Source organism: Lactuca saligna, chromosome 3 (assembly GCF_052625555.1).
Source record: "Lactuca saligna cultivar CGN05327 chromosome 3, ASM5262555v1, whole genome shotgun sequence".
Lineage (NCBI taxonomy): Eukaryota > Viridiplantae > Streptophyta > Magnoliopsida > Asterales > Asteraceae > Lactuca > Lactuca saligna.
In genome coordinates this window covers 30,121,457-30,137,917 of record NC_136419.1, presented here as the reverse complement: position 1 = coordinate 30,137,917, position 16,461 = coordinate 30,121,457, and the positions used below count along the sequence as shown (strand labels likewise).

Genomic DNA, 16,461 nt, shown 5'->3' with positions numbered 1-16,461 from the left:
GGACCACTGGTGCTAGTCCAAACTTTTTTGGATCAAAGTGGCAATTTTCAGCTAACCACAGGGACCATTTGTGCAGTTTTGTCTAATTTTAATGGTTAATGGTGCGTCAGATCTAATTTCGGATTTTCTTGCCTAACTTGACTAGGTTTATATTTAGTAATTATCTTTTGCTTATTCTGCCATAATATATTTTCGATAATATAGTATAATTCAATAAAAACCTAATTGTTAGAAGATAATTATGGATTAGATAATGATGATTTATTTGATTGTAATTATCCTTATGGATATGATTAATGCTTTAACAAAAGTTTTTCAGGGGACCAATCCATGATTTTCCTATATGCACATGGACCAAAAATGTAATTTGCTCTAATTCAAATTAGATCCCACGCAACCATACAACAAAGGGAAGGATAATGAAAGTACATTATAATATATATATATATATATATATATATATATATATATATATATATATATATATATATATATATATATATATATATATATATATATATATATATATATATATATATATATATATATAAAATAAAATAAAAAAAAGCGGTTAAGATAGTGAAGAAGCAAGTTTTTGGGTTTTGAGTGCAAACAAGTTTTCAAATAATTTAGGCGCCATTGGAGTAAGCCTGGCAATCGTGTCGTGTTCGGGTTGGCAATCACGACCCATTTAAATATACAGGTCACGGGTTGGTGGGTCACGGGTTGGCGAGTTTGGAATATAAACCTATATATGACCCGTCAACCCATTTATTTATACGGGTTCACAGGTTGGCGGGTTCGTGGGTCAGAATTTTAGACATTTAAGTCTTAAATATCCAAATAAAAATTAAAAATATTCATAGAAACATGTTACAAACTTAGCCTTATAAGTTACGACTTACGACCTTAGACCATCCACCATGAGTTAAAATTTCAAAACAGTCAAATAGTATATGAATCAATGGTATATATTATATAATACTTATTAAATATTAATACTTGATACATAAATACATTTAAAAATAATATAATTTTTTTAAATAAGAATATAAACGGGTTGGCGGGTCAACCCGTTTAGTTTTTGAGAAACCCATATATAACTCGTTTAATAAACGGGTTGGCGGGTTGGCAGGTTAGCGGGTTGGCGGGTTGAAAAACTCAACCCAAACCTATTTATTTCGTATCGTGTCGCGTGTCGTGTCGAGAATTGCCAGCCCTACATTGGAGGTATGTTGACGGGCTGAGGAGCCATGAAATTCACAATCTTCTCATAGATATGATACCTGCAAAATTTCATTTCAAAATCCAATTAATTAAAAGGACTTGTTTTTCCCTAGGGGCAAATATGTCATTACGTACCTGATTTTACGGCTTTTAGAAGCACGTCGATCAACAATTTTACGTTTTTTGGTTTATAGTCTTTTGAGGGCATAAAATGCAGACTCTGAGGATTCAGGATCAACGGTTTCAAAAAATTCTCTATATTTTGGATATGGTTAATGATTTAATTAAAGAAAATACTTTCGCATCAATCGTCTAAAAGTTAAATTACTCAAACATAGGTAATTATTTGAGTATATTTGTAGATGATATATATAAAACATTTAAAAATCTATATTTTTCTTAATGTTCATAGTGACCCTAGTGTACTTCACCAATAATCACCACAAGAGCAAACTCCATGTTCAAAGTGATGAAACCTATTTATATCTCTAATAATAATCTCACGTTGCACAATCTTTGATATAATCTTGAACACACCATGACAATCCAAACATATTCTCAGATTCTTCATGATACGAATCGGGCATCCTAAAGGCATACTAATTAGCCCAAACGCCAAAGCTAATCTCTCACTATGTCCCCACAATAATCGCGCCTTTTCATCATCTTCAACATCAAGTAATATAACATCATGGTTACATACATAACCTTCTTTCTTACATTTCAAATTCAACCACTCCAACATCCCATAAATCAACCTAATATCACCATGTGAAGAATCACCAACTGTAAAATAATGAACTATACCTTGTTTCTCAATCCAACTAAGCCCCGGTTCCTTTTTTACCCTTTTCTTTTTCATATTTTTCCTAACTAACCCCACACTATCCCACCTTTTTGCATTCGCATACATGTTTGACAATAACACATAGGTAGACTCATCATGAGGTTCCATTTCAAGAACACGTGTACTACATACTTCACCTAACTCAACATCTTTATGGATCACACAAGCTCCAAGTAAAGCCCTCCATATCATTACACTTGGTTCTTCAATTTCATCGATTAATTTCATAGCTTTCTCAAGATGACCTAATTTCCCATAAAGTGACACCATGCATGTATAATGCTCCATGCAAGGCTTAACACCATACTCTTGTACCATTGAAGTAAAGTAATCTTCTCCTTTTTCTAACAACCCTATGTTACTACAACCCGAAAGGACTCCAACAAATGTTAACTCATCTGGTTTGATATTTGTTTTACACATCAAGTCAAACAAAGTCAAAGCCTTTTCACCAAGCCCATGCATGGAATACCCTGAAAGCATCGCGTTCCATGACACCACATCTTTGTGGCTAATCTTTTCGAAAACTAAACGAGCTTGTTTTATACTCCCACATTTTGCATACATGTCTATCAAAGCATTTGCAACCACAACATTGAGTTCATACAAGGTTTTGATTGTTAAACAATGTATTTGGATGCCTAACTCCAATATAGTCAAACTAGCACATGCACGAAGAACAGAAGAATATGCCACTTCGGTTAACTGAATTTGATCTTTTAGCATATCAGAAAATAGGGTAAGTGCCATATCCCAGTTTCCTAAATTCACATATCCAACAATTAGTGTGTTCCACGAGACTTCGTTTCTGTTTTTTGATTCTGTGAAAAGTTTGACTGAGTCTTCTATGAATCCACATTTAGAGTAAACATCCATAAGGGCGTTTGATACGTATACATTCGAATCAAGACCAACTTTCTGTACATGGGAATGAATCTGCTTCCCTAGTCTTGAATTCTCCATTGTTGCACATGCTTGAAGGACACTAGCAAAAGTGAACTGATTAGGAACGGTGGATCCTTTTCTCATTCTACAAAATAGTCTCACAGCCTCTTCACATCTGTCACTTTGAGAGTATCTTGCAATCATGAAACTCCAAGGGATCACATCTTTTTTGGGTATTTCTTCGAAAACAAGTCGTGCATCATTGATATCATCAGATTTTGTGTATAAATCAAGTAATGAAACACTAACATAAGGATCGATCTCATAGCAGGTTTTAATAGCACACGCGTGAATGGTTTTACCTGCTTCAATGGCCTCGAGGCCAAGACATGCTTTAAACATACTTGCAAGTGTGAAGTTGTTGGGATTGAAGCCTAGTATGCGCATTTGAGAAAATAACTTGAAAGCTTCTTTGAAGTAATTGTTTTCAGCATAGCATGTAATCATTCCTGTCCATGATACCATGTCTTTATGCAAAATTGAATTGAAAACTTCCCTTGCCATTTCAACAAACCCTGAAGATGAATAGGCATCAAGAAGTGCAGTGCCTACAAAAGCATTGGATTGATGACCTAGTTTATAAATTGGCCCATGGACATTTCTGGCTAATTCAGGACACTCCATGTTCACAAGCAGTTTCAAGATAGTAGTGAAAACGAACGCATTAAGCTCATGACCTTCTCTATGTAACCTAACAAACAGTTTGGTGGATTCAGCATGTGGAAACAACTCTGAAAATCCCTGAATTAAAGTGACGAAGGAAACTGTATTTCTGCTAGGCATTTCGTCGAACAGGTTGCGAGCATCCGATAAAAGCTCCGACTTCACGTACAAATTCAAAAGTATATTCCATCCAAACAGGTCCAAGCCACCGCCTTTTTTCAAGATTTGACAGTGAAAGGTCTTTCCTGAGGCTAGGTCGCCGCTGATGATGCAATTTTGAAGAAAGCGGGCACCTGTATGAGCATCATCCAAATCCGGGGTTGGAGCTACATATTGTACTTGTTCTTGAGTCAATTGGGCCCAGGTGGAAAAGGATAAAGAAAATGGACAATGTTGGCAATGTTTCAGAGAAAGGGTTGATAGCAATTTGATCGATGTCCGTGTTCTGCAACGATAATAGCATCTTATCATGAGTTTTTAGATAGAAACGTGTGTATCTTCCCAGCCACTTCACGGATTTGAAAGAAGATCCAAGTCGTTCTCAATTGATTAAGTCGAGGCTCTGTGATGCTTGTGAGAGAAAATGCGCCAAAAACAGTTTGGAATCGTTTCCAAATAGTTTGGATGTTGGGAATATGACTTATCTTTTTTTTTTTTTTTTTTAATATCTAGGTAACAAACTTTTTGGAAGTGTTCACATATGATAATTAGCAGGTTAAATCCTATATGTGAACCCTTTTAACAAGTTTGTTACCTAGATGTGTACAAAAAAAATAATTACCCAAATATGAACAAAACGAAAAGTAAAAATTAAATTACATGAATGGTCCCTATGGTTTGGGGGAATTTGTGGTTTTGGTCGCTAACTTATTTTTTTAACTTAAATGGTCTCAACTGTTTATTTTTGTTGCGCGTTTGGTCCCCGTCTTACCTAAAAATACTATTGTACCCTTATTAATTTATTTTTTTAATTAATTTTCTTATCTATGTATTTATTTTTTTCATATTTAAAAAAACTAATAGACCACACATATTTGTATCTCCTCGGATGATCCCTACTATTTATTTTTTAATTAATTTAATTTTTTAACTCGGTTGGTCTCTACTATTTAATTTTGTTACGAACTTGGTCTTTGTCTTATTTAAAAAAACTATTGTGCCCTTATTAATTTTTTTAATTAATTTTCTTGTTTATGTACTTAGGTTTTATATGTTTAAGAAAAATTAGTAGACCCCACATATTTGTATCTCCTCACCATCCCATCTTTCATCATTCTCAACTTCTATTTATTTTTCATCTTTAGTGATAGCGACGTCTTCATCATCACTTCTTTTTTTGGTCCTTCAACTACGTTGAATCAACACCACAATCCACTAAAGATGAAGAGACAGTAGGTTATGGTGTTGGTTCGCCAGAGTTGAAGTACAAAAAAAAAAAGTCGGTGAAGACGTCGATGTTACTAAAGATGGAAAAGAAATAGAAGATGAGGAGGATCAGAGATGAGATGGTGAATGGTAAGACTCAAATTAAATTTCTCAAATGTGATTTCAAGTTTACGGTGATGAGATACATATATGTGGGATATATTAATTTTTTTATAAAAAATAAATACATAAATAAGAAAATTAATTAAAAAAAATTAATAAGGGAAAAATAGTGTTTTTAGATAAGACAGAGACCAAACGCATAACAAAAATAAACAGTAGGGATCATCCGAGTCAAAAAAATAAATTAATTAAAAATAAACAATAGCGATTATCCGAGGAGATACAAATATGTGTGCTCTATTAATTTTTTTAAATATGTAAAAAATAAATACATAGATAAGAAAATTAATTAAAAAAATAAATTAATAAGGGCACAATAGTATTTTTAGGTAAGACGATGACCAAACGCGCAACAAAAATAAACAGTAGGGACCATTTAAGTTAAAAAAAATAAGTTGGCGACCAAAACCACAAATTCCCCCAAACCACAGGGACCATTCATGTAATTTAATTTTTAATTTTCGTTTTGTTCATATTTGGGTAACTATTTGTTTTGTACCCATCTAGGTAACAAACTTGTTGAAAGCGTTCACATCTAGGATTTAACCTGCTATAGTAGGTCATAATGATCATATGTGAACACTTCCAAAAAGTTTGTTACCTAGATGTGTACAAAAAAAAAATAGTTACCCAGATATGAACATACCGAAAAGTTAATTACCTTCATAAGTCATATTCCCTTGGATGTTTTATAAGGCTCATAACTGAGTGTTATATACATCAACTTAAATCTTATTACATGTGTTTTAAACATAAAATTTCATATATTTGCATAATTGTTCTAAAACTATACTTAAATAATTGCATAACTGTTTTAATAACATGGTGACTACTTGAAGAACAAATACTAAATTGGAGGATAAGAATGCATAGCAAAAGGACCGGGGAACCGGCCGGAACCGGTCGGGCCGGGACCTATACTACAAATTTGTGATTTTTTGGAACCGGGACCCGGAAAGAACCGGCTATTGGAACCGGCCCAAAACCGGGAACCGGCCCGGCTTGCTATACACACAAAACCCCACGATCGAATCTAAGTTGCTGCTTGCGATACACACAAAAAAACGGCGACGGCTACGGTATCAAAACAAAAAAAAAAAAAAAAAAAAAAAAAAAAAAAGCAAATTGCGATCGTTCTTTCATCCCTACTTGTAAGTCACGGCCACGATCCCAAGTCCCAACTCCAAGCAAACGATCGAACCCTACTCTCTTCAACAATCGGCAATCACTTCATCATCATTCAATTGATCAATTCTTCATCTCCAAGTTTCCAATGATTACAAGTTTCCATCTCCAAGTTTCAATCGATCTTCAATTCTTTATCATCATTCATTGATTTTCAATTTTTCATCTTCAATTGCTTCAATGATTCAAACTATGGATGTTCATGAAGATCAAGTAAGAGCATATATTTATATTTCATGTTTTAAGATTATATATTTCAATATTAGCTTCAAATCTTCAATGCTTCAATGATTCACCAAATAATGGCATGCATGCAAGTTTTTTTTCTTTGGTTTTGTTGTCTCCATTCCAAATATATGCATTGTTATCCCTACTTAATTAGTTTATTGTTTATAGTATGAATGTAATTATGTAAGATTGTCAAAACTACGAATTTATATAGTACTTTTGTTATATAATTAATGTGTAAAATTGACATTGTAGGATTTGGATGGGCTACCAAATATACCATCATCAAGATACCGAAACTCGGATGCTCATGATGCCAATAATGAAGATGGTAATCCGGCTAATTGGATTGGAAAAGACTTTGATGACCAAGTAAGATTAGTATTTAGCTCATTAGCAATATTTATTTCTTTAGCAATCTGTCCAAATATTAAATTGTGCATAACTCGTTCAATTTAACTTGTTTTGACCTGAATCTTTTTCCTACATGTAGATTAGGATTTGTAGTTGAGTTTAGACTATAAAAACGCTTGATTTGGTTAAAAATTGAATGAGTTACAAGCCCCGTAAGGAAGGGTGTCAAATCTGAATTTTTTTTTTCTAACAGCAATATAACGTCATGTGATTTTGTTGTTCAAATATGCATAATTCATTCAATTTAACTTGTTTTGACCTGAATCTTTTTCCTACATGTAGATTAGGATTAGTAGTTGAATTTAGACTATAAAAACGCTTGATTTGGTTAAAAATTGAATGAATTACAAGCCCCGCAAGGAAGGGTGTCAAATCTGTTTTTTTTCTAACAACAATAAAACGTAATTTGATTGTGTTGTTCTTTTTTTGTAGATCCAATGTTTCAGAAAACTGTGGGAAGGGTACCATCACATTCAGATTTTGAGATGATTAAAAAGATGATGGAGTTCCTTGAGAAGTTTAAGAAGAAAACTGAAAAAGTTTCGTGTTCAACAAAGCCTATCTTCCATACGTATACCCGGGAGATCCTAGATATAGAGCAACATCTTAGGAAACATGAAACCAACCCGGATTTTATGTTTATGGTACCGGATATGAAACATAAATATGACAAATATTGGGGTGACTATGATACTATAAGTGATTATGTCTTCTTTGCGACATTGTTAGATCCTCAATGCAAGTCAAAGTTTATGAAAGTTGTTTTTACCCAAATGCTTAAAGCCAAAAACAAAGATAAAAAGATGTCCGCTGATGAGATAGAATCCAAAGCACGTGCAAAGGTTATTGATATTGAATGCAAATTGGACAAGTTTTTCAAGACATACTTGGAAAGGTCAAACATGACCTCATCGTCTCAACAAGAAACTCCCGAAGAAGTTGTTAATTTTGATGACGAAAACGAATTCTTTGGAAGCTATATGACTTCGGGAAGTTTCCCCTCGACTTCCTCAGAAAGTCAATTGCAACGATACTTAAACGATGACCCAATCGGATTTGACAAAGGATATGATATCCTCACATGGTGGAAAAATAATGCAGTGCGGTTCCCGATCGTTGCTCGAATGGCAAGAGGTATCGACCTTCTTTTACTCTAATTTAAATTTTTAATTTATAAATTTGTGTCGTGTATTATACACTAATTTGTTTATTAATAGATATTTTGGGGATGCAAATTTCCACCGTAGCATCCGAATCCACATTCAGTAATGGTCGTCGAGTAATTACCGACTACCGTACTAATTTGTCCGTTGTGATTGTGGAGGCATTGATATGCACTCAAGATTGGCTAAGAAAGAGTAGCTTGCCTATATATGACTACGACGAAGTGCACGATGTGTTAGCTGACGATGACCTCGCTATCGGTAATACACTAAACTTGTTACATCTTATTTTTAACTTCTTATTAGTATTTGTTACATTTTAGTAAGTAATAACATTTTTCTTTTGAATTATATATAGACACTGTGGATGTTATACTCAACTTGAAGCTAACGGGGAAGAGATCGGGGAATTAGTCAAAATATCAAAGAAATGTTGGAATCCACATATTAGACTTTTTTTTTTTTTTGTTGGTGAAACTTGGAAGTATATTTTGAATGTCGAAAGTGTATTTTGAATGTTGAATGTTTGAATGTTGGATACTTAATAATATAAGTTTGACGACATCCATGTTTAATTTGCTTCAATGTTCAATTGTTTATTAAAATGTTTATTATTAAAATGTTGATTATTTACTAGTATTTAAACATCCACTTCTTCATAAAAAACCAATAAAACGCAAAGTAAATTAGTCGTTCGAATTACTCGAAAAACCGGCAAAAATCGGACCCGAAAACCCAATAAAACGCAAAGTAATTTAGTCGTTGGGTACATCAAAATTTAGCCGGTTCCATACTCGAAAAACCGGCAAAAACCAAACCCGGAACCGGAACCGGTAGAACCGCCGAGCCGGTTCGGTTCTTCATTTTTACCGAAGCCGGTTCCCCGGTCCGGTTCGGTTCGGGCCGGTTCCGGTCGGTTCGGTTCTTTTGCTCAACCCTACATATAAATCTACAAAGAATGAGTCTATTCAAATGAACCATTATGTAGAGATTAACAATAAAATATCATATTTATTATTTATTTAACTTTATATGATTTACAAAAGTACTTTTTGTTGGACAATCTAGATATGGGTTGAATATATTTTTGGGTAATTTATAATCAAACACAAATATGAACGCTTTAAAGAAGGAAAAAAATCGATTAATTTTCATAACCTTTTTACAAGATTAATGCAAAAAATTAAGGCTATTCGTAAATAATCATCAATTTACAGGTTTCACATGCGAAATTGGAACGAGACCTGCAAAATCACAAAATCGACGCCATTTTACAAAAAAAGAAAAAATAAAATAAATGATTTAACTCGCAAACATACAATAAATAAACTAAGGGGTCGTTTGATAGTTTATGACTGGGTTAGAGCTGATTGGGTTAGAAACTGACTGGGTTAGAAATGCTGATTGAGTCCATATCTGACTGAGTTTATGCTGTTTGATTATTTATCTGAATGGTTGTGCTGAATGAAAAATGATCATATTACCCTTGTGTTGTCTCTTATGCTGGATAAAAATTTATAAAAACACAAATTATCATATAAAATCCAAATTAAACATACATCAATTAAAATCCAAATAATGTAATACAAAATCCAAATACAAATTGTCATACATAATAAAAAAAAGTACACAATTTAACGTGAACCATTTGAAAGTAACTGATTAGCAATCTGGTCACGCAAAGTAGTCATATAGTCAACGACTTCTGAACCCCATTCTATGCCTTCTATGTTTGGACCTTCATTTCCTCCATCACCCACATTAGGAGTAACCATAGTGTTTTGTTCAAAGGTCGTAAATAATTCATCTTCAATATCGTATTTCCTTATAAAATTATGGACCGCAACACAAGCAATGACTATGTCTCTTTGCACTGGAAAAGGATAAGGAGTCATTTGTTTTAAAATAGGAAATCTAGCCTTCAATACACCATAAGCACGTTCAATGTAATTTCTAAGTTGTGCATGAGCATGATTGAACCTTTCTTCCTTAGTTAAAGCTCTGTTTCTTCGAAAATCCGCTAACCAATACCTAGTATTGCGGTAGGGAGCCATAAATCCACGGGTGTTGGTGTATGCGGCATCACAAAGGTAGTATTTATCTGTAGATGTATGACAAATTTATCATATAAATAAAAAGAGATAAAAAAACGTATAGTAAAGTTACAAACCTGGTGGAGGGAATGGAAATCCGGAAGTCGGGTTAAATGCAACTTCTTTCAAAACTTTAGAATCATGTGCTACGCCCTCCCATCCAGCCCATACAAAGGTGAATATCATATCAAAATTACAAATTCCAATTACATTTTGATAACATTCACCTTTTCCTCTTCCCCTGTAACGAGTTTGTTGATCAACAGGCACAACTGCATGTACAAGTGTTCCATCTAGTGCACCTATTGCTCCGGGAAATATCTGCATTAGTCGTCTATATCGTTCTGATGTATTTCTTGTTGCATTAGACGAGGTTGGTACTATAATTTCTCGTGCAAAACACATCATTGCACGTAAGACCTCATGAAAACATTGATGAATTGTTTGTGTGGAGTGATGAAATCTTTCTTTAACGGCTCGAAAACGTTCATTATGTCCTATAACATGTAAAAACATAGCCATCTTCTCTTCAACGCTTATGGTCCTACTAGATTGCAACCAATTTCTCTCTGTAAAGTGATTGCATAATAGTACAAAAGCATCTTGTGAAAGACGTATCATATCGAAACATTGTATAGGACATCCGTGTATCAAATCTTGCGTATACACATACCCCTTTGCTACCTGTTCACTAGCTCTTAATCTTTTAATTATTCTTTGCCTTTGTCGGACCAACATCAACCAATACCACGAGAATATAAGAAAATATAAAAAGTCACCTTCTTTATCCATGTGTCCTGTTAGATGTGAAATACAAATTACATTTTAATCAATAACATAACAAGCCGTAACATGTAAATACTAAAAGCATAGCATTCAATAACATATAATTCATATAACATAAAGTCAAACAATGAACCAGAACATACTAAAGTCAAACAATAAACCATGACATACTAAAGTCAACCAACAAACCATAACATACTAATGTTAAACAATGAACGAGAACATACTAAAGTCAAACAATAAACCATGACATACTAAAGTCAACCAACAAACCATAACATACTAATGTTAAACAATGAACGAGAACATACTAAAGTCAAACAATAAACCATGACATACTAAAGTCAACCAACTAATCCAAACTTTCTTCCCGCATTTGTTACCCACGACTCACAAGTTGACAAGTTAAGGCGCAACCAAATTTTCCTATTGCCAGCACTTTCAGCAAATAACATAAGAGCAGTGGTGTATTTCGGATCATATTCTCCCCACTCCAAGCTTGTCAACCTTGCCATACAAGCATCCATCTCCTTGTCAAGATTATTTGCTTCCGTGAATGCTTGTGCAGCCTTGATAATTTCTTTTCCAACTTCTTTCAACTCATCATCAAGTGTGGTTTCTTTAGGACCATTTCGCTTGCCCCTCTTGTTTTTTGTCCGCCCAGATGATTCCTCACTAGTAGGTTGAGGTACGGTTAAGCTTGGGGTATTTGGATGAGGTGCTGGCTCTTCCATCTCTGTATCCTCAAAATCATGTGCACTGAAGGTTTCATTGGGATGAGGTAGTGTCGAAGATGGCCCCCAACTGTGAACACCGGTCGAGGTCGCCCCATCAAATAGTTGGGTACAAAGATTAGGGCAAGGGAGGGGTGCATTTCTCAGCTTATCTACATACTTGTTCAGCTGTTTGAAAATTTAATAAATATTGTTAAAGTAGTAAAAAAAATAATCTAATTTAAAAAATATGTATATATATATATATACCTTTGCTTCAGCTTCCCATTCTTCATTAGTCATGTTAAAAGAATTTGTTACGGGATTGTAAATATTTCCGGTTTTGTTTTTAAGTTTTAACCACACCGCATACTTTGCTTTTAAATAGTCGTATCGGTTTTTCATTTGTTTTTTGTCGACAACAAAATTATGATCTGTTTTCAATTTCTCTGCGACCACAGCCCATGAGCTTGCCTTTAGGCCACTACCCTCCTGGCCATTACTTGTTAATTCTTGGATACACGCTTCCAAAAATGTTTTGTCCACCAATTCCGACTTCCAACTAACCCTAGTTCTTTTATCCGTCATGTCTATTTTAAAAAAGAAAAAAAAACGTAGCTAAATCATTCACATAACACACATTTACAAATAAATCATCCACATAACACATGTTTACAAATAAATCAAGCAAAAATGTGATTTCATGATATTTTCAACAACATAAAACAATCTTTTATAAACAAAAGCACATAAATGTGATTTCCTCATACAAAAAAAAGTTTGATCTCATAAACATATAACAATCTTTTATAAACAAAAACACATTATGAATTGATTTTATAAACATACAACAATCTTTAACAATCTTTACGATTCTTTTGTTGGTTGCTCCATTGCACTTTTGATTGCTGCCATATTATTTATACAAGCAAAGAAAGTAATGTCTAAAGAGGAGCACACCATATTACTTATACAAACAATCTTTTAATATTATTATTATCTACAAATAATTAACTAATTATGTGTATATACATTCTTTTAGAATATATATTTATGTAAACATGGTAATTATAGGGGTCTTTAAGCTTAGATGTGTATTTGTTTTAATTCCCCTTTTCTTGAATACATATTGTTGTAAGCATGGTAACAGCATGTGCCAATCTGCTATACATAATACAGTAGACACATATTTGAAAGTAAAGGACACCAAATTGTCAAAAACACATTATGAAATCAGATTTCATAAACAAAAACAGATTATGAATGGATTATATGCTAACCCTTCAATCTAATTTAATCAAAAAATAATGAAAGAAGTAAGGATAAACTTTGATTTCAGAATTCAATTAGTAAATTGACAACAAACATGAAAGGCTTTGTGATTTCTGAAACATAAAAGCACAAAAGAAAAGATGAAGAAGAAACATTACCTGCGCAGCGCAAGTGGTTGTCGCCGGAATCACCTGGTTGTCGCCGGAGAAGAGGGCGGCGCAGCGCAGGTCGTGGAAGAAGATGGCACACCGGTTGTGGAAGAAAGATGTAGATGATAGAGGCGATTAACAATGTTGGAGATCGATGTCTAGGGCAGGGGCGTATTGGGGAAGCAGGCTAGAGGCGAGAAGGGCAAAAAAAAAAAAAAAACGTATGCAATTTTTTCCAGTCAGCCGTGTTTTTTTTACTGACCGAGTAAGGGGATTATGGGTGCAATGGGCTGACCGAATCAGGTCTCATATCTCATAAACAAACATCCGACTGCTGACCCAGTCAGCAGTCAGTCCTGATCGGACCCGGTAAGTGCAAATCAAACAGGCCCTAAGGGTGTTAATTGGGTCAGGTTCAGATTCAGGTTGACGGGTAAGAATACATCATTCCAACCCAACCCATATATGTTCGCGGGTCAGAAACATCAACCCAACCTAGCTCACATAACATGTTTAGTTATATAGGGTCGTTGGTTTATAAGTAGGTTTCACCGACGGTGGTTGTTTAAGGATAGAGTGACTAGCGTTTGTGGGCTGGTGGAGCGCAAATGTACCGGTGGTTTGCGGCTTTGCACCGGTGGCTTGATGGTTTGCAACACCAAGGTGTTAAATCGGACAATTGTGTCGTGTTTTTGTCTGACACAACACGACATAACAATATTTTATTTAACGTGACACGATGTTGTGTTTATTTTCAATAACACAAAAAAAAGTCGATTAAAACACGAAAAACACTAGACGACATGACAAACATAAAATAATATAATTATTAATGTATTTAATTCATACTTAATCACATATAATACGAAAAACCATGACAAACACATGCTAAATTGTATCAATTTTGTGTTGAATTTTAAACACAAACATGACACGATACAAACTCGTGTTTTTGCATTTGATATGAACACAACACGAATTCGAATTTCAATTCCGTCCCAATTTCGTTTCGTGTCATGTATTTTTGTCGTGCCGTGTTATAAATTGACATTCCTACCGACATCAGGTGGTATTGGCGGTGAGGTAGTAAGGTAAGGACGTTGAGTGATTTGTGGTCTTTTTGAGTAGCAAGGAGTCAAGGATTGAGTTTTTGATTGAGTATGACACATTGCACTCGTAAGTCATAATTCATAAATAATTTATTTTTTTAAATCAATAAATATTGGCAGATTAACCCATAAACCCAAACACGTAACCCAACCTGGCCTATAAAATAAACGGATTGGCAGACCATAATTTTCAATCCAAACTGTTTATTTCCATATCAGGTTACAGATTGGGTCGATAATTTTCACTCCTAAAAACTTTCTTTTTTGTGCTAGAAATCTTTAATGATCATTTTCATTGAAAAAAAAGTTTTATAATATAGTTGTGACAAAAGAAAATGCAAATAATAATAATAATAATAATAATAATAATAATAATAATATCAAAGAAGTCCCTACGAAGATGATATGGTACCTACAAATTTCGTGGCAATTTCTTAAAATCCTAATTTTTTGTTCCCCAATTATTGGAAAACACTTAGCTGCCCGGAGTGGTGATAGAAACTCACGCGTGAAGCTGAGTTGCATCCTTAGAGACGCGTGAACACTGCCACAAGGGTCAGTGCTCTCGCTGTGGCGTCTTTGTAGGAGCTTGCTATTGGCTCGCTTTTTTTTTTTAACCGTTTGGAGCCTTGGAAGCAATTAAAAAAAAAAAACCTTTCTTTGAAGATGTGAAATATGCAGGCGTGTTCAAGTGAAGAAGATGAAGTTTGTTTAATTAAAAGAGACAGCATATCTTTCAACAATTGTCAAACTATGGTCCCTTAATTTTGGGTCAAAAGCAGGAAAAAACCTTGTCCCTAATTTCCTTTTCAAATAGGTTTTAAAATTTGCAAATTGCCAAATTCCACTCTAGACTTATTATTATTATTATTATTATTATTATTATTATTATTATTATTTATGTTTTTTTTAGTAATTTAAGTTTAAATTTTTATGTTTTTTTTTATTAATTTAGGTTTTAAATTTAAGTTATGTAATGGAGCTTTAAATAATGTAAAATATATTATTATGTTTTTTTGTTTAACTTAATAATAAAAAAAATAAAAAATGAAAAAAAGAATATGATGGAGTGATAACTATTTACAATGTTTAGTGGGTTGGTGGTAAAACCAACGTGTTGCAGAGGTGACATTACTTTTTCGGTAGGTTGGTAGTGACCATTCCCCATAACCTTATGAGGAAGCCTAATTTATATAATTTTTTCTCGGTAAATAAGTAAGGAAAAAACAAACACTTGTACAATGAAAAACTAATTATTCAAGAGCTTGTTTTGTAAACTTGTAATTTTCGTACAAGATTTAAATAATGAACCGTCTTGTGTAAATTGGTTGTTTTAACCGGAGAAATGTTTGTCGATCATCAAATTGTGGTCAATTGTAAACTTCTACGAGTATTTAAAATCTATATATTTATACGGTTATTTACAAGTACATCCAAAATTGATATAAGGCTATGGGGAGTGAAATATGTTAATGGGTGCTAAAGGGTGCTACACACCAGCTAGAGCTGTACATGGTACGATACAAATTAATTTTTACACAAACTGTGTACCATACCAACTATAGTTGGGATAAATTATTTTGCTATCAATACCGTACCAACTATACTTGGTACCGATTTGTTTGACTACCAACAAGTTTGTTGGTACAAATTGGTAATGGTATATTACCAACTTTGATCTAATTTTCAATTGTAATACTTAAAGACCAGTCACGGTATGGGACACTTTTCTCTTCTAATAATATAAATTAATAAATTAACTATTCTAATTACTAAGAAATTTTAATAAGTAACTTTTCAGTTTTTTTAATCTAATGTGGTAATAACTATTGACTAAGTATAATGTCTAATATCATATTTTTAAAATAGTAAACAGTAAACACTTGATATTTAAAAATACGATTACGATTATATATATATATATATAAGTTGGTTGGTACGGTAATACCGTGATATTTAAAATTTAATACCATTATCGTATCAAGTTTGCTGAATTAGTACGGTACTACCAACCATACATGTTGACTATCAACTTTATTGGTTCGGTTGGTAACATGTTGATTGATTCTCCGTGGTACATATGTGACAGCCCTAACACAGGCCATTACCCTTAGCTCTC

The 16,461-nt window shown here is 33.6% G+C and overlaps 1 protein-coding gene across 1 annotated transcript; it reads right to left on the bottom strand.

Moving 5' to 3' along the window:
• Nucleotides 1-1,098: 1,098 nt before the first annotated feature.
• LOC145034956 (Tetratricopeptide repeat (TPR)-like superfamily protein) lies at nucleotides 1,099-4,293 on the bottom strand. The gene is made up of 2 exons (XM_078983531.1): nucleotides 1,363-4,293; nucleotides 1,099-1,286 (listed from the first exon to the last, which is right to left on the bottom strand). Exon 1 carries the CDS (start codon nucleotides 4,151-4,153, stop codon nucleotides 1,655-1,657), a length of 2,499 nt encoding a protein of 832 aa, XP_078839657.1. The 5' UTR covers nucleotides 4,154-4,293; the 3' UTR covers nucleotides 1,099-1,286; nucleotides 1,363-1,654.
• Between the last annotated feature and the right edge of the window lie 12,168 nt (nucleotides 4,294-16,461).